This window comes from Melanotaenia boesemani, chromosome 7 (assembly GCF_017639745.1).
Source record: "Melanotaenia boesemani isolate fMelBoe1 chromosome 7, fMelBoe1.pri, whole genome shotgun sequence".
In the NCBI taxonomy this organism is placed as follows: domain Eukaryota; kingdom Metazoa; phylum Chordata; class Actinopteri; order Atheriniformes; family Melanotaeniidae; genus Melanotaenia; species Melanotaenia boesemani.
The window spans coordinates 34,277,735-34,304,927 of NC_055688.1; the positions used below are offsets into that span (position 1 = coordinate 34,277,735).

Genomic DNA, 27,193 nt, shown 5'->3' on the forward strand with positions numbered 1-27,193 from the left:
TGGCTGACCACGTGATGGTCAGGTAGCTGAGTTTTAGCAACCACACGCACATGGAGTAAATGTCATGAGTCATGGACCAAACAAGGCCACTTCCACTGCTACTGTCTTCCTCTGTGTTATTCTCTTGTAATGCTCACTTCCCCCGTCCTACTCAGCTCTGCCCCCCCACCTGACTTCCAATTAGCTAGCTCAGCCTTTATCAAGAAACCGACCAACTTTCCTTTTTTTTCCCCACGAATAAGATAATTCATTCTAAGAAAAAACCTCCTTAGACTTTTTGTAAAGTGTGTTCCTCTTTTTAGTAAAAAATATATAAATATCATTGATTATAACAGTGCACTGAAATTTGAATAAGGAAGTATTACTGCTGCTTTTGTGATCTTAAAACAGTTTGCACAATTTCAGTCATGAGGTTTTGGTCTTTCAGTCACCATGAAAAAAACAAAACCTGCAAAACTATTTATAGGCTGCCTTTATTTAGGCTAATTAGTGGATGTTAATGTTTTTATGGTAACTACTCATAACAAAAAATAGTTTTTAACTCTAAAGCTGCACACTTTAAGCATCTTCCTCACTTTTTGTATAGCTGTATGACTTTTAGTGATGCCCCTGTTGTGGGGGTGTGGCCAACACAGCACATGCAGTGTCTTTTCAAAATGGAGGGAATTTCAATTTTCATGTTTTTCATGTTTCTTCATTTACTGTCTTAATCTTGTTAAGTGGTCATTAAATGAAAGATGTTTTTAAAAATCCATACAAATAATAATACACTATTATAACTGCACCATTACAATGTATATTAAGCAAGACATAATAAACATTGTTTTTGAAAAAAAAATGTTGCAACATGTTTCTTGTGACCACAATACTTAAATTATCATAAAAAGATTAAAAACTTTTTTTCTCCCGGGTCTCAGGAGGATATAATGGTATCTAATCAGTTTACTACAGTGGTAGCCTAGTAGTTACAGAGGTGGGCTTGGGTCTGGTGAACCTGGGTTCAAGTTCCCGCACTGGCAACCAAGGTACAAACCACTGTGGGTCTATGAGCAAGGCCCTCAACGCCCGACTGCTCCCCGGAGCCGGAATCTGGCAGCCCACTCCTCCTAGCAACTAGGATGGGTTAAATGCAAAGAAAGAATTTCCCCACTGTGGGACTAATAAAGGATCATTAATATTATTATTATTATTATTATTATTATTATTACTGTTGTGTTTTTATTGCCTTGGGTCAACATACATAACAGCTGCCATATTTGTTCCACCACTTTTTTTTATACGGTGTCTCTAAATGGACAAACAACTCTGTATGTGAGAACCCTCTGAGCTTTAAAACTGCAGGACCGGCTTTGTTTGAGAGGAGCTAGAGCACCATTTCAGATAAGTAATGCTTAAATGGACCATAGAAGAAGACAGTACACATGTACACAATGGTAAAGTAGGCTCATCAATCCCAAACCACCCCTACACACTCGCGCGTTCTCGTGGAGGCTCTGCCATATTAATGACCCAAACCACGTAGTGCGGAGGGTGAATATGGTATAATATAGTATATATTCAACCCTCAAACAGTGCGTCTGCATCACTCCACACTCACAACAAATTTTACAGCTGATGGGACAGCAAACTGGAGGAGGAAACTAAAGGTTTAGGAAGATAAAACAACACTTGTAAATCTTAGTCTCTGCCAGTGGTTCCCAAACTTGGGGGTGGGCCCCCCAGAGGAGGCACAGCGAGGCTAAATAATCAGAATCAGAATACTTTATTAATCCTGAAGGAAATTAGGTTTCCAGTACAACCTATCCAAAGATACAAAAAACCCCTAAACAAAACCAAAAAAAAAAAAAAATAAAATAAAAAATACACACACCTCAGTACAAAAAAGCACATATTCAGACAGTCACAGCACAAGAAATGTGAGCCTATGAACTTTCTCCCAGTTAATTTTTCCAGTCTCTGCCACCAGATGATGGAACGGGGTGACCTTGGGAGCTGATCCAGGAAAGGTCCATGGCCGAAGAGGATGGGAGGTCCATGGACTTATATGGACATATATGTTGTTCAGGTCCAAACATCAGTTAAATTACTCAGAAGTTCTTTACAATTGACATTTGTATTACTTGTTGTGTTACTCCCTACGAGTACTTGTCCAACTCTTCCTCATTTCTAATGACAAGCACTTTAGATTCCTCTGGTGCACCATTCAGTTTTATGAAGACTTCACAGTTGCATGTCCACGTTGATTAAAGGTCCCATATTATGCAAAATACATTTTCTAAAGGTTTTTTAACAGTCATATGTGTCCTCATAGTCTGTGTATGAGGCCCAAAAAATTAGAAAATTCTGTCTCCTCTCTCACTTGCTTGCTTTACTTTTTAGTGAATGTGTGCTCAAACTCCATCACACCAAGAATGAAGGGAACCAACCAGATACTATCAAGGTTTTCTAATGAAGTGGTCAGTGAGTGTAAATAACAATACAGTCATTGTATATATGCTGAATATTTTCATTGTGTAACATATCTATCTTTCAGTTTGACTGCTGAACATTCCTCAGAACGGATTTCCACTTCCCACATTAAGCAGTTGCATAACCAGCCCAGTAGGTTTTAGCTAGAGTTGATCAGGATAAACCTTTTGCATTACAGTTCATATGTGTGTGTAGGTGTATGTGTAGCGTGTATCCATACTCAGAGGTAAGGAAATAAAGACTCAGTATCCATACCAAAGGTTCATGCATATTTTATTCAAGAGTAAAAAAGTGGATCGTCCCATGGGGCATGCTTACAGTGTTAGTGACTGGGGAGTCAATACAGAAAGAGAGAGAGAGAGAGAGAGAGAGAGAGAGAGCGAGAGAGAGCGGGAGAGAAAGAAAGAGAAAGAAAGAAAGAAAGAAAGAAAGAAAGAAAGAAAGAAAGAAAGAAAGAAAGAAAGAAAGAAAGAAAGAGCCGTGGCACAATTTCTATGGCACAGGGTCTCCCAGGGGGGTTCACCTTTCCCAAAGAAGCACAAGATCAACCGAGGAGCAACGCAACATGAAGAGCAATCAGCAGAAAGAGAGCTTAAATATTAAGAATAATGTCCATAATAAATATAATCATAATAATCATAGAATCATAAATATCAAATAACAAGAGGAATCATCAAGAATTATGATCAGAGAGAGTACACGTTTTCCTTTAAATTGTGGCGGCAACACACCGGCTCTTCTGTTAAAATGTGTCTGCTGCTTTTGGCTTTGAACAGCGCAAACTTTAACCATGCAATCATGCTTTGGGCTGCCTGAATGCCTGTGCCTTTGTATATAGTATGGTCATTCATCAATGCTAGTTCAATATTCGTTTAACATTATTTATATTTATCAATAAAAACAACTCCTGTACATTGACAAAGAAGAGAGGAGAGAACGTGGACTCGACACTTTGAGTAGAAGCGTACCGTCATTCTGTACAGCGTCGAAAGAAACCGAAAAACGAGGGCTGAGACAGAAGAAAGTAAATGTGTCGAAAAGAAGAAAAAAACAACAAAGATGAATAGAAAAAATAAATTAAAATTAACATTATGTACAAAACCAATGATTCATTATACCTCAGTTGATTTATATTAGCCAGAAAAAGAAGAAAAAAATTCCTACTATAGTGAAACACAGAGCACAAATATAATCTTCACATTATTATCAAAGAACTTAACTTTGCATGCACTGATGCGTTAATATAAATGCTTTACAAAGACCTTTTTTTTCCATCTGACTTCTTCTTGTTGTCTTGGCTGCTGCTTTCACCAGAAGAGTCTGTTTCCTCTGTGAAATATCATTTCCTGCTTTTTTCAGGCCAGCGATTCCCAGCCTTCACTGCGTTTTGGTGGCAGGCAGCAACACGGGAAGAGGAGGATGTAGAAAGAGAATGAAGAGCATAACTTCACATTTTTACTCCCTCACATACATAAAGCATCCGACTTCTGCTATATTGCATCTTGCATCCTGTGATCAAATGCATCAGATGTGCAATTAAACTTCTCTATGTATCCTATTTACACACACAACCAGCCGGGTGGGGATGGGGGGGGGGGGGGGGGGGGGGGGGGGGGGCTCCTCACATGTGATCTAGACCCAGTCTCAAGCCTTTCCAGAGAGCTGACTGGCCAGGAACCAGGTTTTGGAGGTGGGGGATCACTTGACTTCAAGTGGAGAATGGGTGCGGTGTAGTGCTACAAAAGCAAATAAGAATCTCATCTGCAGAAGAAAAGGACAGCGAGGGCTCAGATTAGATTGCAGCTGAGATTACACCCCCCAAATCTCTGGATGCGCCACCCCATCAAAAACTTTCTCAGTGTTGGCGCGAGCTGCTTGCGTTGGCAAACAAAAGCACTTTTTCATTAATAACCGCACAGACACTTACGTGTTGAAGCGTGTGTACGCCACACGCAGGTATATCCACAACTCTTTGAAATCAACCTAAGTTTGTACTTTAGGATACAAACAGAATATTAAAAAAAAGAAATGACCTTAAATGCATTGAGCCTGATTGCCACCCCACATTTCACCCAGTCCAACACGACCCCAAACAGCACAAACCACCAACACAGGCACATCATGCTGACACGTCTACCCACTGGGTATCCCCCAACGCTCATGATGAACTGCAGCTCTTCTTGTTCGGCATGGGGGGGGAGGGGTTGTTTTAGGAGTTTCTATCCAGTTGTTGTGCAGGTACATGGGAGTTGCAGTTCTTAAGAGTAGGGCCGATCGGTTTAGTAAGAGACTCAGCCTTTGGTGGTAAAGTCCGGGTATGCTCATGCCTTTACATAACAGCTCAGGGCAAAGGGAAATGGGGTAGGTAATGATGTGTGTGTGTGTTTGTATGTGAATGCATGAGTGTTATGTCGTGTGCAGCCTTTGAGGTGTATGAAACTCTGTGTTTATGTGTGATATACTGTATATGCCTATGTACACGTATCTATAAGTATGGTACCATATTGTTGTAATTGCAGGTATGGGTTTGGGCATGTGGGAGTATTCTGTCCATCACTGTATATTACTGTTGCTGTCGGTCCCATTGGGCTCTCCCATGTTCATGCGGCCCATCGACAGGCCCACGCTGTTGACGGCGTCACGTCGGGGAGGCATCCTTTCGTTGATCCGGTCCAGACCTTTGGCCTCCTCAAAACTGCTGATCCGATGCTGCGGGGAAAAGCCTCGGATGGCTGCAGAGACAGGCAAACAAACACGCACACACAAGCATACATACAGGCATGCAGAGTTAATATTTCACCAAAAAAGTTAGCAGAATTTTGTGTGTCCAAATCTTCGGGGCTTATATTCTAAACCATATTTTATTCATTTATGAGAAGGGAATGCTCCCATTCCTCTAAAGAATTTCATTCTTCTCTAACCTTTTAAATTACTTTCACTGCATTTATGCTCAGGGTCATTTTGGGTTTGGATAAACAAAATTCTGTCAAATAATCACATCCACACAGTTCTAACATCTAAATCCAAACACATCAGCAGGTGTTCCATCTGTTGTCTGAATGCTGAGCTAGGATTAGTTTGACCTGGGCTCACAGTGGGTGTGTCAGTACAACGTGGCCATTGATCCTAGATCAGTAGTCTGAGACACCTGGTAGATTAAGCCATTAGGAGACAGAATATGGAAGCACAGCTGCAGAGAAGCAGTAAGTCAGAAGTCCTTAAAAACGTATTTCTGGTGAGTTTTGACAGTCAGGCATTTGTTAAAAAACACCATTATTTTTAAATAAAATGTACCAATCTGCTAATTAATGTATTTTTACATTAATTAGATTGTTTTTTCTGATGATGTTCAGCTTCATTTCTCTGCTGTGTATTTAGTTAATAAAGTAAATCCTGAAAAGGGCACTCCACTGATTTCTCAAATTCGTTTTAGTACCAGTTATGTTCAAACATATCCACCACCATGACAAACGTTTAAATAAGGGGTCAACATTTTGGGAAATACTCATAGATGAGAGGATTGATGCAGTCTCATGTCTGCACCATTAGCTGTTAGACAGGAAACCCACTAAGTCAGCTTCTGTCTTCGGTGAATCAGTTTGTGTTTTATATACAAATGAAGCTCACTACTTGACTCACTCTGTGCTGACAATGTGTGGTTTTACGGGAAGTGCTGTAACTGATACTGATGAGTCAGTGAACCGTGTCCTTGTGAAAAAGAAAGTCATTAACTTTGTTTTTTAAAAACAATTGGCACATGAATGGGAAAAAAATAGCACACAGCTTGTTGTTTTGTCTGTACTTCTTACTTCAAGATCGAATATTAAGCTACTATATAATTTATTTGTATTTACAAAAGATCTTTCTGTCTTAATTGGGGAAAATAGGGAGAAAGATTTTCTAAGCAGGCAAAATGTAATGCTGCCCCATGTTAACAAGTATTTTGTAATGGGTTTAGTAATGGAAGCTCAACTTATGCACAAGTTAGATTTATTCATTTATTTTGGTAAACGATTGCTCACAGCCCAAGTCTGCTGGGTCAGGCAGGTGTGTTTTTCTTTAGCCTGTTTTCCATGAGTAAAATAAATCAGTTAACACCTGCAAACATCTGGCTTTTAAATCTAGAGGGGAAAAAAAAGTTCCATCTGCATTCAGGCCTACATAAAATTACCTGCAGTCTCCACTCCATCAGTCAACATTACAGGGGCAACAACACGAGTGTGGACATTGATTTTTAATGAGGGTGCTGCACACTGGACTGCTGGAGTGGCAACAGTATAACTGCTACAATATAATGCTTCCACCTCTTGTTGCTCAAAGCCTTGTTTCCTGAGAGGCTGTTAGTGAATGTATCTTCAATTCTGTTTTGTTGTAGCAATCACTGAGGGGATAAACGGGCCAGGACTGCCAAGGTTAGAGAACTTAATTGTCTTGTTAAAGCAGGTATGCCCTTTTTCATGATGATGTAATGATGTTTGTCAATGGTGTACCAAATTAATTATGAGGCAGCCACTATGCAAATGTATATTATAGCAAGTAACGGGTGCTAACAACCCTGCACTGCAAAGGAAGCATTACAGGGAGTTCTGGAGCAGAATCTTCTCTGGAAGACAACTTCTTTTGATGTGGAGTTAAGCTTTGTTACTCTGCAGTGTTTACATGCACAGAGCTATGTAGTGCACTGAAAAAAAGGGAGTGGGGGAAAAAACACAACGCTTTCTTTAATCTGTCTTTAAACTTTGTAAAATGTCTCTGCTAAATCATTGGAGTGCCCTTGTAAACTAAAATTCATCAACTGATAAATGCCTATTTATTGTAAAGTAGTCACAAAACTACGTTTAAGAAAAGTAAACATGATACAAATTGAAGCTGTATAATCAGCTGAACAGGGGTCTCTGCACTGGCAGATTCTCCGAAGCCAAAGAGGTGGTCCATCTGGAGAGACCAACACCCCTTTTGAACAACAGCGACAGTCAATAATTTTGCAATATTTCCAGAAACAGTAAATCCCTGTATGACACACATCTTATACTAACTATTAATCATATTACATAACAGCAAAAACATAGCACAAGGAATACCCATAATTTATTAGCATGAACAAATTATGGACTGTGGTTCAAGAAAGCCAACGACAGCACTAAACACAAAGCAGTACGATTAACTAAAGCGTGCAGACAAATACCTACGTCTGTGTACACAGGGTAAACTTCACTAAACACAAACAGCATGACAACAATCTGTTCAGTAGCACAGGCGAACCCGGAATACCCGTCCTGGCTTCAGTTTGAACTGCCTTTCCAGTGAAGTGCAAGTAGGTCTGAAGCCTGCATATTCACTCTTTGACATGGGGGACACATATTTGTGGCATATTTCAAACTCAACATCAACTTTTCAGAGATGTTTCAAATATATTCACTGGGCTCCTTCAGCAGAAGACTCATGTACCACGACATGAAATAAGCAGTGACCCAGCGCCTTGTCACATCATATCAGGGCCGACCTAAGCCTTTATGGGGATTTGGTTTGCCCCCCTCCCTCCCACCTCAGTACCACCAGTGCTTAACTTTGACTGATACCAGATCATTTCTAAATGTAACACACATTAGTCGTAGTTCGCTTACATCATACTGGTGTCACTATGTGGTTTTTTACTTTACTGGGGTGGCACATTCTGAAAAATGGCCTGGTATTAATTAATTAATGTCATGTTGAATGTGTAATTAAAAGTTATTGAAAACATCAGCAAACAAGAGAAGATTAATTTAGAGTAAACAAGTTAACCAGTTTAACTTCCATTCTTCTTAAAATTTGGAACAGAGGCGCAAAAGTCTGTAAAAATACAATCTTCCTCTACAAAATAGCTTAAAACTGAAGCTAACCATGAAATTGTGAATTTTAAATGATTTAAACAGATTAAAAAAGTACAAATCAAGGTTTTTTGTGTATTACAAATTTTATTCAAACGATTCAACTATGTATTTGTGTGTTTTTTATTATTATTATTTATCAATTTATTTTAAATCAAGGTATCTTGGCATTTCAAGCACAATGTGCCCCCGGTTGACGTCAGGGCCCCAAGTGGCCGTTTAGTTCACTTATGCTTTGGGCCGGCTCTGCATGGTATGGCCAGACTTTTCTTCTGTGCTTCAGTCATGTGCTCATTCGCTGAAGGAGGCCGAAAGCCCTCTGAGAAGCTGAGTTTTCCACAAATAAAGTGTTTCAATTGGTTTGTAGAATAAACCCAGCACATTCATTTGTAATGATCATCACAGGGTGACTCTTGTTCTGCCATAGCTTGAACAGAAACAGATTGATTGCATGTTTGTTGATTACAGGACTACAGCACCTACTAAATATAAGAAAAAGACTGTAACACAACGCAGTAAAACATCTGACTAATCCGACCCAGCATTACAACACCCACTCCCACCCACAGCCCTGCTCTTCTGCTCTATATGTGTGTGTGTGTTTTCTAAGGAAATCCTTCTTGTGTGTTACATTTGAGAGGGATGTAAATAAAGGTTGTTGTGTGTACAGGCGAGACACTGTCATGGTTTTTTTTCTGTTTCCCGAGAGAAGGAAAGAGAAAAGTTTGTGTGTGTTTGTGTTTCATGTGGTGGCTTCAGCATGCAGCGGTTTAAGGCTTTGATTTGAGCGCTGATGCGGTTAGAAGAGCTCAGTGTATCGTGGGTGAAGAAAATCTATGACCTCATGAGCATGGTGGCTGAGAGAGCAGCCAAACCACGCACATTCACACGCACACACACAGTGGAATGAGAGTGATTTTACCTTCGGGGTCCTTAACTGTCTCGATTGCTTCTATGGCCTCAATGGTAGCTGAAGGATGGGCAAAAGAAGAAAGAAAAAGAAGGACAGGAAGAGAGAGAAGAAGACAGAATCCGAGAGAGAAGATGAAGTACAAAGAAAGAAGAAGGAGAAGGAAAACGAGGTGAAGGCTGAAACATGCTTCTGTGCAGATATGCATTAACATCTTTGCCTCAGGATGCAAAGAAGAAGTGTATGAGTGATCGCAGCTCTCGGCTAAGAATGTTGTCAACACATGGAAAAAGTTAAAAAAAAAAAAAAAAAAAAGAACAATTTTCCTGTGCAACAATTTAACAGAAAACAAGAAAGAAAAGAAAAGATAATTATTAATGAATCAGGTTAATGTTAATGTTTGATTAACCCTTAAAACTCCACTGGATCACTGGCACCCCTGAACTCTATCGCTTATATTGTTAACATTTTCTCAGGAACTGTAGTGTGTGGGGTAAATCGTGATCGATAGTTTACCCTTAAGTTTATCTACAGAAGTTTCCAAAACATATATTTCCTGTCCAGGATGTTTACAATCCAGCCACAAAATTTAGTGGTTATTCAGAGACTCTACATGGTAAATCCACAATGAGGGATCCATTGTAGCTCCATTATTTATCACAGTTTACAATAAAAAAATTCTCTATTGCTACTATATTGCTAAGAGACCTGTTTTTAGACCTGGAAATTATGATAAAGTCACTTACTCTTAAACTTATGAAGAATTAAATACTTTAAATTGATGGTAATGTCCAATCAGGAGCAGCCAAAGATCAACAAGTTAACACCAAGTTCTATGTGTCTGAAAAGAAGAAAAATAATGCTCCTCTATGGCTGGAATAAAGCCAAAAATGGGCTGAGCTGGAGTTGGTTTAGTGAGGATAGCAGGTAAATAGTAGAAGAAATAACTGCAAAGAAGGAAAAAGTGGAAATAGTTTCTGTTGTGTTTGTTTCAATAACAATATTTTTTCTCCTGAAAGCCAAGAGAGAATGATGCAGATGAGAAAAAGCTTGGTCACTGTTGATCTGTGTGTTATTTCTACAAAGTTCTGTTCTGCTTTCTTCTTCTGGTCGGCCTTTATGCTGCTATATCTATTGATACATTCATTTTTCATCATTATAGCTTCATGATCTGACAACTGAGTCCTGAAAACATCGTGTCTGCATGCAGACTGGGATTAAAAGAGCTGAACTTCTAGATGCATTTTTAAATAGCAAAAAATGGCTTGGAGTTTTAAGGGTTAAAAATATGTGTACAAAGATTAGAACCACCTCCTTAAACATGACAGGAGGCTGGCCTAAAAACTCAGTATGTAATCCTCTGGAGGTGCAACTGCAGTCCAGCTGGTAGCCTTTGATTCAGATCTTGACTAAGCAGACAAATTCTTGGTATTTTTTTAACTTGTCGTTTGGGTAAATGCTCTAAACCCGATGCTTGTAAACTGACAGACCTGGGGGCATGTTTCAGGCTTTAAACGTGTGAGGCCCTCAGAGCGTCATGGCAGCTTTGGAAGTGCATCTGGTGTTAGCAGCAGCTTGTGTTAGCTTTACCGCGTTCTCTCTCACACGCACACACATTTACACACAGTTTACTTGCAAGTCTTCTTGCTTTTGTTTGTAAGTTTCTGTAATTCTGCTGCCTACTTTCATTTTCTGACTCTTAGGGTCTCTCTCACACTCTTGCATTCACATCCACAAACACAACCAGCAGGCTGTTAGTATCCTCGGCGCTGGTTAGGTGAGGTGGAGAGAGTGAGTGAGTCAGTGAGGCAGAAGGATGAGGAGGAGAGAAACAGCAGAACGGGAGAAGAAAGGCCAGAAAGGAACCGGAGGATGATCCAAAGGCGGTATTTAAACTGTCCATGTGTTCTTGTGGTGCTTTTTTTCCACATCTTTGTTTCTTAAGGTGTGTTCTGGGTAGTGCAAGTTTGTGCAACACTCACCGCTCTGCAGGGTCTGCTTGCCCCCAGACAGCACTCCGCTGGGCAGCATGCCTGTAGGAGTCAGTCCTTTCAGGGTCAAGACGTTCTCGCTTTCCTCCCTGAGAAACAGCCAGAGACAGCGAGAGTGTGTGGGAGACAGATGTGTGTGGATTTAAAAAATAAAAAAAAAAGAGCGAAAGATAGCAGGTGGGAAGGGAGAGAAAGTCAGAGAATTATACACTTCCCTGAACTGTGCACCTGCACACACACCAACACATGTTGGTGTGTTACAAAACAAACTCAATATGAGAGCAAAGAAAGAGAAAAGGGATCTGGTGACATCTAATTTCTGCAGAAGTTAAAGAAGAAAGAGCATTTTTAGATATCAAGGAAAGTCTCTGCCAGGGAAAAGCATGGTTTTCAGAGAGCAGCTGTTAGAAGCCAGTAGCTGTGTTTACATGGAGATTTTCATTTTGATCTTTAAACTTCAGTACATCCAGCTGGAATAAAAATGCATCATGTAAACACCTCCACTTATTCCATCAGCCTCGATCAGAAAGAAACAGATCAAGAGGGGTATGTTGAACCTGTTCACAATCAGATCATCAGGAAATAATAACCATGAGCATTTCTGTGGGGTGTGCTGTTTCTGTGCATGTTTGAGCTATGTCAGTAAGTTTCAGGGAAGACTTGAAAAAAGGCTTCAGCATAACAGAATAGGGCTGCAGCAGATACATTTTTATTAGAAACTGAAAGAGGTAAGGATTACGGAGCATCTTGACGGTAAAAAGAAGAAATATTTGTCCATGTACATGTAGCTACTGATGAGCAGCAAACAGGTACTGGAAGCTGCTGGTGTCTCTGGAATCTCTTTCCATCCACTTTTCCATGCAGGATCCTTTAGAGCAGCGATCCTCAGTACTGGTCCTTGAGGGTCGGTGTCCTGCAGGTTTTCTCAGCTGCAACACACCTGATTCAGATTTAGACATGAGCAGAGTTTGATGTCAAGCTCTGCACGTGTCTGCTTATTACCCACTGCTTTGAGTCGGATGAGTTGCAGCAGGAAACTTCTAAAACCTCAAGGACCAGGAGAGAGGATCCCTGCGCTAGAGGCTGCAAGACTTTGATATTAAAGAAAAACTTTATTTTTAACAACAGAAACATGACACCAGCAAAAGAAATTGAATTATCATTGTAGTTGTAAAACATGGAAACTGAACTTTCCTCCATTATCAAATGATGATCACACCCCCACAAGTGGGGCACTGAACCAGAGACCAAAATGTCTTTTTAAAGAAACAATAGGATTTAATAAATATATTTTATAATTGGTGCTTGATTTAGAGGTCTCGTGCACAGAGGATAAAATACTGTGTACGCACAGATAAATAAGACTTAACCCACCGTAAAACAGAGAACATTTTGGCCATCTTCCCAATGGCGCGGATCTTGTTTTTGATCACCTCTTTCCTCGCTGCTGCTGCGCTGGCTGTAACAAAGTCAAACACAAGCTCAGACATAAAAACAACAAATGTCCAAAAACCCTGGACGAGTGTTCACTCCATCAGCGCTTCTCACCATCGTAGATCTCGTCTCCGTCGTTCATGAGCTCATCGTCGGAGCAGATACTCAAAACATTGACTAGCATCTCCGTCACTGCCACAAAGAAGCAGAGAAACACACTTTTAAACACAAAGGACGATTGTTTTGTAGCAGTTACATAATATTAGTATTTTGTCAGATCACACTAAACACAGAATACACACGAGGGAGGTGTGTGTGGACATAACTGCTGCAGAACTGTTACTTCACAGCAGTGTGAACGAAGCAGTTAGCAGAATGAGGAAGATTAAACTCGGATACACAATCTAATAGGTTGTAATTTTCCTCTTATTTCATGAGATGTCAATTCTACTCTTACATATGTTTATAACAAAGTAGTGATATAAAAAGAAATTGAGACATCCACTTAGATTCTGCAAAAAATCATGTTAATGTAAAAAAACTAAAAAATGTTTCTATTTTGTTTTTAACATTTATTTCATCCTTTAATTCAAAGCAACTTGAGGAATACTTGAAATGTTGAAGCTCATTTTGACATGTTCAGGATGTTTCTTTCATTTAATTGTTTTTATTTAATTTTTGTTTTATCTCTTTTTGAGAACAGTGAACTTTCCCCACTGTGGGATCAATAAAGATGATCTTATCTTATCCCGGTGCATTTGCACAATCACTATCCCTCCTGTTATTTACTAACCTGTGTGCGGAGACTGCCACATGATGTTTTTGTTGTTGTGACTGATTTTCTTCCTTTTTTTTTTAACAGCGTATCATTTTTACTGGTGCTTCTGATGATTGTTAGTTTTTTCTTAAATATTTTGCAGGCGTTTTTGTTTGTTTTTTTTTTACAGGTGCAGCAGCTGGTTGTCTGTTTTTTTCTGCTAAGACTGAACAGCTGATGTTTCCTTATATCTGGTATGTCCTTGTCTTTTTCTCTCTCTCTTTACTCTTTTTTTCTCTTTTATTTTCTTTCTTTCGTTTAGTTTTTCCTTTCTTATCCACCAACGCTTTTGTCAGGTGCAGCATAAATATGTAAAATCAACAACAGACAAGTTGAAAAATGCAGAACACAGCAGCCAGACCATCATTCTGCTGCTCTGATGCTGGACAGGACATTTTTGTCCATGTGTGAACCTTACTGGATCTTTTATACAGTCTGAACAACACAAGCTGATTTTCTAAATCCGACCCAGGCTGCTTTCATATGTGGTACAAGATTGGATTCATTTCTGATCAGTCCTGTAACATTTCATTCAACTTGAAGTGAGACAGACGTCACAATTCTGCGCCAGAGGACGTGGAAAACTAAAAGTTAAAATGTAAACAACGGGCGGAACAATATTATATCATAATTTGTTTGGCTCTGACTGCACAGCAGCTCTGAAACTGATACAGGCATGCTAACAAGCGTAGCATCCACATCTACCTCCATCAACACAGCATGACCAAACGTCACGTCCGGCTGGATTTCTTAAATCATCCAGGATTTTGATCTATCTCACCTGTTTACATCAGATTTGCGTTGCGTTTTGCTCTCCACACTCAGACCACGAGCAACGAGGGGAGCTGCACAGAGCGTTAGCTGGTAACGATGTCACCTGCTAGGGCTGGGCGGATCTATCCAAATATCGATGTTATCGGCACAGAGGTGAGGATGGGTATCAACCGATACCAGTGTGATGATATCGATATTTTTCTTACAGAGGGCTTTGGGGGTCAAAAAGCCAAATACTGTGAATGAGAGCCAATCAATACTAGGTTTTGCTTTTGTTTAGCTAATTTGCACTGTTGACTTTATTTTTCTCAAACCATTGTGTTTGATAAAAAGGAATTTTATTAATTTGTTTGTTATTTTATGTTGTTTACAATTTAAAAAAAGGTTAAATTTAAATTTTTCAGTTCTGCCATTCAGTTTGGTAATAAAAATGTTTTATTTGACAATTTTCTTTTATACTGTGAGTGATTATGATAATAATAATTATCAATAATTAAAGACAAAATCATTAAACGATTGTGAAATTTTAATGCAAAAAGTACTGGTATCTGCAGTACTTGCCCTGGATTTACTTGGTATCGGATCAATATCAAAATGTGCAGTATCGCCCAGCCCCATCACCTACTCTCAGCTGCTCGGGATTACGAGAAAACTGAAACGCACCATAACATTGTGTTTTCATAACCTTGTCTTTATCTTGTGCACCAAAACTGTGAGAAAGTGTGTGTAAATCTCCTTTTTCATATAGTCTCGGATGAGCCATTCGAAATTTTCCCCAGTAAAAGTTTAAACTCCCTCACACTCTCCGCAGTTTTGACGCACACCTTAATAAGACGAGGTGAAGACCAGGTTTATGTTTTTGACAGATGGCTTTGACAAACTGGGGAAGAATCAGGAGTTTTAGATCTGGGTGTCCGTCATCTAGTAAAGCTAGAAAATATAGAAACATAAATGTAAATTCATGGATGAACTACAGAAAAAAAATCATGGTGGTGATTCATAGGAAGCTCAGAACATGACATGCAAAGCACGGAGCTTTGCATGTCATGTAAAGCTTGTGTTTGTGTGTTTGTATATATTTATCAGGTTATTGTATTAAAAAGAGACAAACACCAAAAAGAAAGACACACATTTAAGCCCTCATTTTATTTAACCATTGGCTAAAAATAAATAAATAAAAATGGTTTTATGTAGACAATATAAATTCAGTAAAAATATAAAAAGAGGGTGGTCACCCTACATAAACACAGTGTGCTGTGTGTAACATCTCGGCTGTCTCTGTGCATGAAGGTCACTTCAGGGCCGTGTTTACACTGAAGCATGATGGAGGTTGCATTTAAATAATTACGTTAACTACCATGCAGAAAAAAAATAAATAAATTTGTGGATTTGTGGAATAAGACCTGCAGTGTGAACAAAAGATTACCGCTTCACCTCCTGAGCTCCAGCTCCCCTTCCTTTAGGTGCTTTGTTTAAAAATTCGCAAATAAATATTTCGTTAATAAGGTTATGCTGATTTATTTTAGAGCATTTATTTAAGCTAGTTTATGTATTTATCTTAAGTAGAATGGACTACTGTCCTCACAGATCTCCCTAAAAAGTCCACCAGCCAGCTGCAGTTCGTCCAGAATGCTGCTGCTCAAGTCCTCACCAAGACCAAGAAAGTAGATTATATAGCTCCAGTCCTCAGATCTTTACACTGGCTTCCTATCAGAGAATTGACTTCAAAATCCTGCTGTTAGTTTACAAAACACTGAATGATTTAGGGCCAAAATCCATTCAGGATCTTCTGGTTGGTCATGAAGCAACCAGATCTCCCAGGTCTTCAGGGTCACGTCTACTTTCTGTTCCCAGAGTTAGAACTGAACGTGGAGAGGCAGCGTTCAGCTTTTATGTTTTTAGCTTTTAGCTGTGTGTTTTAGCTTTTATGTTCCTCACATGTGGAACAAACTCCCAGAAAACTGCAGGTCTGCTGACTCAGCAGTTTTACATCAGGGTTAAAAATGTTTCTATTTGCTGCCTTTTATCAAAGTAACTGTTAATTCTCACACTGGAACTTTATTTCTTGCATTTTATCTTATTTTACTTTAGCTTTCTGTCTTTATTCAGTTTCTTTTATTTCTATTTATTCTACTTATAAGTTTGTTTGGACTTACTTTTTTAATGATTCTTCTGCCCCCCCCCCCCCCCCCCCCCCCCCGCTGTAATGCTTTAATGTTTTATGTAAAGCACTATGTCTTGTACATGAAATGTGCAAATAAACTTGCCATAACTTGTGCTCTTAAATTACTTTGTTATTATAACTGCTTTGCAACAAGCTTCCTGTAAAAAGGTGACAGAACTTAAAGTTTTCTGAGTAAAAATATTAAACATTTGTCTGAATTAACATATACACAAACCCACAGACTGAGCTCTTCTGTCCACTTGGAAAACTGTTTAATAAACTTGGCAGACTAAGCTTTATGAGGCCTGTTATAAGGTTATGTAGTTGGTTAGCAGTTGCCATATTTATGCCAACATTTTTATTACGGTGTCTCTGAATGGACAAACAACTCTGTGTGTGACGTGAGAACCCACTAAAAAATTAAAACTGCAGTACCACCTTTGCTTGAGCAATGGTTCTTAAACCAAGATAACACATAACGGGACCCCCCAGTTTGGGAAAGAGCACTTAAAAGGACCATAGAAGAAGACAGCACACATGTACAGAATGTTGAAATAGTTACCTGTCGTGTAGTCATTGCTGCACCTGAGGCCACTGGATCAACTCACAGATATTCAAGACTTGCTATACACATCTTTACCACCAGATGGCAGTCATTTTTTCACACTGTACCTTTAAAGGTACACATCTATTTAAACTTGCTTTTACTTAGTTTTATTTGTTTTTATTATCTCTGTATTACTGTTATTCTGTGTTTTATCTTGTTGTTAAGCACTTTGTGATTTTATCTTGAAAGGTGCTATATAAATAAACATTTACTTACTTACTTACTTAAGGGGCACTCCATAAACTGCAGCTGACACACAGTATATACCAAATATTTGATGTGAAACAAACCTCTAAGTAAACACTTAAAAACTCTGGCCAGGCTCTGAGGGTTTTGGTAGAATATTGCATCATTGTTCGTACAGTGTTGAATCTCTATGGTACCTTTTTCTCCCACGAAAGGCAGCGACCACGTGAAAACGTCCATGAAGTTGGGCAGCCAGTAGGGGTGAGGAGAGCAGTTGAACTGACGGATGTTCATCACATTGTTCTCATACTTTAACACCGCCGCTGCACACATAGACAGATATGGAGACATTACTGCTTTAATATTTGTTCAGGTAGTAAATATTTCCTGAATAAAAATTTAACATTGTTTTGTTAAATTATGTAAAATATGTAATATATGCATACGTCATAGTTAGCTAAACTTACTAATGTTCTCAAATGTTCCTGTTCAGTCTTTGATTAGAAATAATATATTTAGTTCACAATAGCTACATTTTTCTGTCAGACCTTTGTTGTTGTAGACATCCAGGTAGTTGGGAGCAGAGAAGATGGTGATGAGGGAGGGGAAACCTGTAGTCTGACTCTTCCTGTACATGCGGTATCTGAGCAAAGAGAGACAAACAAGCCACCCACGTTACAGCTATTCAAATGAGACACTGCATTGTAGATGAAAACTGAGGATTTGTTTCAGGGGTCTTTAAAACCAGACGGGGACTAGTTCAAGGCGAGACAGCCACATGATTAAAAGCCAATAAAAATAGAGGAAAATCACCAATGAGGTGGGAGAAAATGAGCTGCTGAGCAGTGTACTAAACGTCTACAATGTCTGATTAAATATGCTTAAAGAAAGATTACCTTTTATTTTTGTTTTGTTTAGGGCCAGATTTTGTGGATTAGCCCTAAAGTCTGGTTTCAATTAATACAAAGCATCTGGATGCTGCATGATGAACTAATTACCTCACTCATAAATTTGTTATTGATACATATAAACATAGCGTCAATTAAAATGGCTTTGCAGACATTAAAAAGAGTTTTAAACTTAAACTGTGTAAAACAGAACTTTACTGTTCTGTATTTTATGTTTGTACATCTGGCCACCACATGCCATCTATCAATTAACCTCTTCTTCATTCAAACTTATAAACAAAATAAATAAAGTATATATTCACAATTACAATGTATGTATAATCTGGGTCTAAAAAGAAAGCTGAGACATGTGAGATTACTGCAGAAGTGTCAGAATCAAGATATGTGTTACTGTGTCAGAGTAAATTCACCTGGAACACAGTAGAAAACGTAAATAGTTATCTCCTGCTAAAGGACAAACACATTACTGTAAGTGAAAACCAGAGGTTAGCAGCCCAGTTAATCTGGGAATGAGTCATGTCTGATGATTAACTGTGTAAAAGTAGAAGCTACACAAGTGAATCTGAATAGTTTTCCAGGTGTTTTATCAATGGTTTCTATCAGTCAGGACAATCCAGGGATAGCCAGGGGAAGGAGTGAAGCCCAAGATAGTCTATGATAGGAAGAGTGAATATTTCACTATAAAACCAATCAAACTTTTCACCACAGCAAAATTAAAACATGATTTCTGATTCTGGCTGCTAGTTCACAAACGTTTTGTCCTACAGTGACGAGACAGACGTCTTTGTAACCAGCAAAGACTCTGCTTTCCTTGTTTGTGTGGAGAAATTAGCAGAAGCTCTAAAGTAGACAGTACTGTTCTCATGTTTTTCTTACATCTGCATATAACTGCTTAGGGTTTGAACTGTGTTTCATTTGGATGCCAGTGCTTGGTAGAGTCTTTTAGCTGAATTTATCCCTGTTATTTTGTTATGCTATGTGTAAGGATTGATGACTCCTAGTGTGTGCAAAGATCTTCTGTACTGCTCTCAAGTCTCATGGTCTCTCTATACGGGGGCCTCCATTCAAAAAGAAGTTAAACTGTCTTCTGATTTGTTGGCAATTACCAAATAACACATAAAAACTACTGAACAGATGAACAGTTTAGTAATGACAAGAAACAGCACAAGCTGAGCTTCAAGAAAAGAAACAAACATGCTGCTCAGTTAGCTTCAGTCTGCTTTCAGATCCCACATTTATTAATGAATTACACTGTGAGAGGGAGAACAGTGTGCATTACAACAAAGGCATCGTGACTGCAGTGAGCACAATTTATGTCACTCTTCAGGTTAAAACCTACTTAGTTTTGTCTGTGGCTGCTGCTTCTTTCATTCTATAAAGTCTTTTGCCCTGATTATGCATAAGGTAGCATCAGCAGTTTTGAATGAACACTTCATTAATACATTACCTTACTTGTAAAGGCACAGAAGCATGACCCACTAAAATTGTTTTTTTTTTTTTTTTGAGCACCCTTTGGCAAGTGCACCAGACCCCTGAACCCAGACAAGCTGTCTGGATGACAGAGAAAATGTTGTTAATGGCTTCACCAAACAGCTCACACAACACCACAGCCCTGACTTAGACCATCAGAGTAGTACTGCCTTAATTGCTGCATTAGATCTAGAGGATTTTCACTGAGATAACAGATGCGGGAATGGATTTGTGGGTCAGTATATGATGTTTTGCCTCTAAGTGTTTTATTTGTACTGCAAACCTTACATAGCTCTTTGCAAGAGGTAAGATAGTTAATCTGAATTTCTGTTCTGGCTGTCAGTGGTTTCAGCCAGACGAATCTACAGAGACAACTCTAATGACATGGTTCGAGGGTGACAGAGGGAAAATAGTGGAATCTCTTTTATTGCTGCGTTCTAATTCCCTCACAAAGAAAGAAAGAAATCAGAAAATGAAATGTCAAGATAAGCAATAAATGAAATGCTGCTCTCATTTAAACTGAGTGGATGACTTACCCAGCATCCTGTGCTTCATGCGCTCTGATGATTGACAGCAGGTTGTTGGTTTGTAAGAACTCGCACACTGCCGGGTAACTGGGCACAGAAAGACACGGAGACAAAGATGAGACGTGTGGGAAGAAAGGTCCAAAAAGAGCCAGTAAATGACACTTTTCATGAGAATAGGGTCATATGTTGTTTCATGGTTGCTATAAACCCTAAAAGAGCGTTTGAACAAAGCCTCCTGTTTTCTAATGCAAGGTCTGGATGTGACCAGCAGGGGGCATCGGTGAGGACGAGCAGGCCTGAGCAGGGCTTATGGCTGCCTCCGAGCTGTGGGGGCTGAGTGCACACTAGTTGGCTGATTGATGCTGCGTCTCCTAAACATAGAAAATTAGTGCGTTCGCCACAGAGAACATGTCACAACACTGACTTCCACGCATGAGGAACTCAGTTAGGACCGCACAGACTCTTCTTCTGTCTCTCAGCCACAGCTCCTCGACTCCGCATTCCTCCATTTTAATTTTCTTCCCATTTCCATCTTTCATCTTTTCCCCTACCACCACCACCATCAGCACCCTCCTCCTATGTTGCTCTCCCTCATTCTCTCACTGTATCTTAATATCACTCCATATCTGGCAGGAGTAGCCAGTCGTCATAGCAACAGAACCGTGCAGTCTCCCTGGGGATTGTGGGATATCTTTTCATGCTGAAACGGAACTGTGTGTATGTGTTTGTGAATGTGCCGTGTTTACTGTTTGTGTGTGTGCATGAACTGGCCAAGATTTTCTGTCTCTGGGACAAATCCTAGTGAATGCTAGTGGATCTTGGATGTAGTGTAACCATGCAGGAAGCGCCTCTCGTTCTCTCCTCTCATCAACAACATCCCAAACCAATAGCCTGCAGTCCACCTAAAACTTATTAAATTCCTGATTTAGAGTTGAGCTCCACATCGCTCTAACACTAGGCAGCCTCAAGGTGCACAGATCATAAACACATCTTCTGAGAACTGCCTGTTTCAGCTGGTAACTTTAAAAATATTGCTACAGTGAACTTTTTATATCTGAATATTATACTCAATCGAGTTTGTTTGATTATCAGGTTAACTCATATCGCTGAGCATTAAAGTACAGTACTGCTCTGTTAAAAGATTATATTATTTCCCATTAACCCTTCAAACTCCCAAGCCATTTTTTCATGGAAAAATTCATGCAGAAGCTCAGCCCAGTTCATCACAGTCAACATTCAGACTTTATTTCCTCTGGACAGCCTCAGTTGTCAAATTATGAGGCTAAAATGATGTAAAATGAATGCATCAATAGATATAGCACCATTAAGGTCAACCAGAGCAGGAGAGCAGAATTTATTACTAACAGTACTTTGTAGAAATAGCACACAGATCAACACTGGCCAAGCCTTTTCTCAAGCAGTTTTGCTATTGATACTTATTTATGCTACTATTTACATACTATCTCATCTCATAAAACAAACTAAGACTCTGTTCATTTTTGACACCAAAAAATGTCTTCTTGGCTTTATTTCAGCAATAATTTTGTTTAGTTTTTTTTTCAGACACACTTTCTTGTCGCTTGTTGATTATTGGCTGCACCTGATTGGACATTACTGTCAATTTCAGCTGTCTCATTGGAGGAAAGTTTGACAAGAAGTGGCTTCAACATCATTTCTGGGTCAAAACAGACGTCTCTTAGCAACATAGTAGTGATAGCTATCTTTTCCTATTACAAAAATGTGATAATTAATTGTGCTATTATGGATCACTCATTGTGGATTTAGCTTATAGAGTCTCACTATAAACACTACACACTGATCTAGTGGAGTTTTAAGGGTTAAAGTGGATTTTATCTCTAAAATAAAACGTAATATTTCTTCTTTTTTTAACATTGTAAGGAGTAATTTTATTTATTTCTGTACCTGTAGAAATAGGAGCATCCTCTGACTGTATTGTGGCCAAAGTACTCCTGGGTCTTTTCATTGCCAAAGTCTTCCAGGGGGTCGGCCCACAGCAGGTCACACATGGGCCCAAACGCCGGGGGCTCCTTGAACCGGTCCAACTAGGACATGCAACAAGCACACACCCACAGAAACACAAGCTTATGGAAATGCAAATGCTCCCACAAAGCAAAAATAAATAAATAAAAGTCACACAAAAGTATGTAGAAAGATGAAGCATGTTTATGTGCAATGGACACCTTTTTCTTTTTTAGTCGCATAAACCACAAACAAACCCGTAAGCACATACAGTACAAATCAGATTGGAAAGAAGTCACAAAACACACACGCAAATAAACTCACACAAACACATACTGTCAGAGCAGAGCATCTCCATAGCAACCCTCACCACACAGGAGGGAGAAGATGTCACACCAGCAGATTCACCATGGAAACACTGCCATTAGATGAGGAAGTGTGTGTTCATGTGTGTGTCAACGTATTCTATGGTGCTGTGAGCTGTATACATTCATCCAGGATTTCCTCCCCAGGTCCATTTTCTTTTGTTTCAAGGATTAAATTGGAGTACATGCAGTTAGATAGTATAGTTACCAGTTGTTGTGTGTTCATAGCTGCTCTCAGGTGTGATTTTAATGTGTTAATTGTGTCATGTAAATGTTTTAATTCCTGAAATTTGCTCAGACTTTTCAATGTGTGCTTAAAAAGCAGGCTGAAGTACTTTCAACAACAATTACCCTCAAAAATCTATCAGCAAATCTGGTCTAAACACTGTATTTTTACACAAAATGTTATTTTAGGTTCCCGCATTAAGTAGTGTGCTTAAGAAAAAAAAAAAAGTCCTGTCCGGTGCTGTTTTTATGGTGGATGTGACACAGGGTAAGGTTGTGGATCGGTCTGAGTTAAACCACTGATAGCTCAACATCAGCAAAATAAAAACAGGTGGAGTTCAAAAGATCCTGACCTTCATCTTTCAAACACAGAGGAGGTGTTGTAAGCTACAGGAGTAAAAATACTTGGGAGCAAACTGAGCCAGACCTCAACCTGGGAGCTCTGCAGAATCGCCCGTGTCGGCCATTATTCCTGCAGCGGCTGTAGCATATCAACTGGTGCATGTACCACTATACTGTAGAGGTTTTATGAGTGTGTAATGCCAGTTTTTTTCCTATTCTGAGGGCAAATGCCTGAGGATTAATACACCCAAAGAGAGAATGAACTGATTCACAAGGCCGACCCTGATCTGAGGCTAATACAGGACAATCTACTGCATCAACAAAGGTTGTTGGTTAAAGAACACAGTTTAAAACTCATGACTCTGTTGTCCTCTAACTGCATAGAAAGACTTTCATTCTTTTGCCTATCCATTTACATTACTCCTCCTTCATCCTGTTCTTTAAATTAAACTAATTTTACTGTAGGAATGAACAGATTTCACTAGGATTAACCGCTTACTTACAGCCTATATACTCTCAATGAATCTGTTAGTCTAAATACACTTACAATGATTTATGCAAATTAGTACTTTAGGTCTCTGACATAAATGTAGATCAAGGACACAATATGGATTACTGAGCATGCCTACCACAACTGTTAAATCACTTTATGGATCTGTCTAAAATATGTTTTGTTACTATCTTGGGTCAGTCTGGAAAATTTCATAGTAACTGATTTGCAGATGACTAGAAGCAAATTTTGACATTTCAACTTTAAACATAAAAACATGCAGTATATCCTAGACGGCTGAATGCTTTCAGAAATTAGACTAAAAAGAAATTTGCCTTTGCAACCTGTGATCAAGTTAGTCCATCAGAGCACCACCATTCAACATCAATATCTCTACAAGTCTTCATTCAAATGCTGCCATTGTGTGAATACGTTTTTCACACTGCTCCAAATGAACCAGATTATCCATGGAAACTGATCAGGGTTCGCATAAAGCAGACCGAACAGTACCAGTGAGAATGTGCCCTAAGTTTACCATAAAAAAAGGAATTTCAGTAATCACTCAGCTTTTACTGTTTGTGGATATGAAGATTAACATTATTGTCTTAAAACAGTGCATGTGTATGGTTCTCCTCGTACCTTCTTGATGTCGTCCAACGTGTGAATTTCTGGTGAAAGCCCCCCATGCACACACAGGAACTGCTGGTTCATCAGGGCTGCCAGGGGAAGGCAATCAAACGCCTCCATGCAGGAGTCGTAAACCTGTTCTGAGTACTTGATCTTACCTGGAGGTAGACGGAATGGAGAGACATTACAAGACTTAGGGCGACAGAAGAGCCTGAGTCAGTCCGTTTCTCTGTGATGAATGCATATCGCACACAAACACACTGCAACAAGGAATGCTGCGAACAAACAAACATGAGGGCACATCTGAAGAACGCGGACATCTAAAGACCACAGACTTAACAGTTCCTCTAAAAAAAAACTTTTTTTTTTGTTCACTTGGGTGTAAAAGCATTAACATTTAACACTAAGCCATTTTTGGGTATTTTCGTTTTTTTAAGTAAAAATGAATGTAGAAGTTCAACCCCTTTAATCCCAGTTAACATCCAGACATTATTTTTTAGGTCAGCCTCAGTTGTCAAATTATGAGGTTAAAATTATGTAGAATGAATGTATCAACAGATATAGCAGCATAAAGACCAACCAGAACAACAAAACAGAATTAATATCACCCATTCTCTCACACATATCTGCACATTCTCTCAAGGCTCTGCTTTAGTGCCAGCAGTATAGTGGAGTTTTAAGGATTACTATGTCAGATTTTTTTCATAACGTTATCAAATCATGAGGTTATTGCTGAATTTAAAGATAAAGATTCTCCTTTTTACAGTACATTTCATATGACTATGGAGGTAAGGACTCAAATGATGTCTCCAGTAAAAACTAAAAAGGTGTCACACGAAGTTCTGATTTATGAAACACATCTCTGATTTGCCACCAGTATAAATGATGACATCCAACAACACGCAGCATCTTTTAAAGTACATTTCACAAAAACAATACATCTGACACTAAACTACATAACAGATTAAAATAGCTAAAAAGAGATTGGAGAAGAGACAGAAAAAGAAGAAAAGGAGATGAGGGTGGATTTTTGACATGAGCGTAAGGGAGGAGGGAGTCGAGAAAAGAAGAAAGATAATTTCATACAGAGAAAGGAGAGAGAAACTGATGGGAGGAGACAGGAGGAGGAGAGGTTAAGAAAGGAAAGAGAGGAGATGATGGAGGACGAGGGAAGAGAGATGGGGGAAGAGAAGGGAGAGTGTGAGGACATGAAAACGACAGTATTGTGGAGCACCGGTATACAGGGGCCAACATTTCTGTGTGTGAGCAAGGAGTGTGTTTGTCAACCTCTCCATCTGCCTCGTGTAGAGCAAGAGCTCATTATTGCCAGTCCACCAGTTGTCAGCTCCTTCCACACACTCAAACATTTATGAAGACACTTGCACATGCATGCAGTCACCGAACATGCACTTGCACACACTTGTCATATACGCTCACACACATACACAAATACAGCAGATGGTAATTGAGGGCAGCCACTATTCGCCAAAAGCATCAGGGGAAATTAGCTTCCTCGTCCCTTGGCCAATCAGACACAGAGGAGTAAGTCCCTGAGCCAATCATTAAGAGCCAAATTAATTTGCTGCTAATCACCCACTCTCGGACAGGACGCTGAAGCTCATTGGTGGAGGACGCTGGGGGAGGGAAGAAGGAAAGTACTGAGGGTAGATGAAAGAAGAGAAAAAAATGGCAGTGTGGGAGAGCAGGGAGAAGATGTAGGAAAGGAAGGATTGGAAGGATGTGAGGGGGAGGAAGTGAAGAGGTCCTTCTGAAAAGACTTACCATAATAAAGCAAAGAGTAAATGTATTGATTAACTGATAAAAAGACACTTAATCTTTAACTACTGACTGTTTAGTCAATTCATTTTATTCACATTTGTGTGCATGGGTGTGTAGTAAGAAGCAATATACAGGATGGAAAATGTTTGGAGGAGACTGTAATGGTTTTATCTTTATTTTAAAAATACTAAAGCATAATAGGAAAATCTTCAGATTGCAACCTGCAAGGCTTTACTTTCAATGTAGAGACATAGTTAATTGTCAAGCTAGGAGAATGTGAGTTATGCTAATTGATTATGTGCAGGCCATCATTGTCACTTATGCTCAGAAGGATTTTGAGTACTAAACACAATTTTACATGGACTTGTTATGCACACTTCTACCTGCTGCAACAAGTTTGAACCACATTTTCTGGGCCACAATAGCCTGAAAAAGTCACATCCATGTCATTAGTCACATTTGTAATTTTGCCCTGAGATAAATAAAATATTTTATCATTTTTATTAGGGATCGAGAACTTGTAAATACAGTTTCATGATTTTTGTTTATAGATATGTAGGAATTACTCTGGAATTATCAAATTAGGACTCTCAAATCTTGTGCCTTCAGCTTTTAAAGAATTAAATGTAAATGTAAATTAAGTGCAATGTTCCCACACAAATGCAAACATTAAGTTTTAACTTATATGTTTACTTTTAAATCAGTTTTTTAATATTTTGGCATCAGTTATGTTAAAAATCTCAAATTTGGCTGTATTAACACAGAATTGACATGTGTTTTTATATGTGCTTTTATTTATGTTTTTATATAATGTATTAATACAACATATGCAAACACAGAATTTAGGATGTAAAGGGCTGGCACAAAGCAAAATGTAAATTAGACATGAGGCAATGACATAAATATAGAAAGAAAATCTTTAGGAGGAAGAAAAAAGACAACTCACATTCTTGTTTGAAGGTGAAATATTCTGTCAGATGTCTACATTCATGATTTCCCCGTAGAAGAAAGAGCGTCTTTGGGTACAGGATTTTCAGTGACCAAAGGTACAACACACACTAAATGGTCATCAGGGACAAAAAAACAAGAGAAAGAGACAGAGCTCTTAGCTCTAAGCAGCTCAGTAGTTACTACGTTAAACTTTCACAGAAGAAACAACTTTAGCTTTACGGATGCATCAAACTGCTTCTGTCTCCAATTCAAAATTAAAACTGTCTTGTAAAATCTATTTTGGAAGCGCAAAATTGTACTCAAGAAA

General features: G+C 39.0%; 1 protein-coding gene across 3 annotated transcripts in view; it reads right to left on the reverse strand.

Moving 5' to 3' along the window:
* Positions 1-2,725: 2,725 nt before the first annotated feature.
* The window catches only part of ppp3cb (protein phosphatase 3, catalytic subunit, beta isozyme), a 46,197-nt gene continuing 21,729 nt past the window's right edge, over positions 2,726-27,193 (reverse strand). For 2 of the 3 annotated variants that reach the window (XM_041989620.1, XM_041989622.1), the window contains exons 4-14: positions 26,882-26,993; positions 24,169-24,314; positions 22,051-22,190; positions 20,137-20,214; positions 17,771-17,865; positions 17,420-17,545; positions 12,789-12,866; positions 12,615-12,699; positions 11,232-11,329; positions 9,262-9,309; positions 2,726-5,201 (exon numbers count right to left, since the gene is read on the reverse strand). In XM_041989620.1, coding sequence (XP_041845554.1) covers positions 5,023-5,201; positions 9,262-9,309; positions 11,232-11,329; positions 12,615-12,699; positions 12,789-12,866; positions 17,420-17,545; positions 17,771-17,865; positions 20,137-20,214; positions 22,051-22,190; positions 24,169-24,314; positions 26,882-26,993 — 1,185 coding nt within the window. In that variant the 3' untranslated portion in view covers positions 2,726-5,022. The remainder of the gene's footprint in view (positions 5,202-9,261; positions 9,310-11,231; positions 11,330-12,614; positions 12,700-12,788; positions 12,867-17,419; positions 17,546-17,770; positions 17,866-20,136; positions 20,215-22,050; positions 22,191-24,168; positions 24,315-26,881; positions 26,994-27,193) is intronic. The other variant, XM_041989623.1, reaches the window with a different exon arrangement.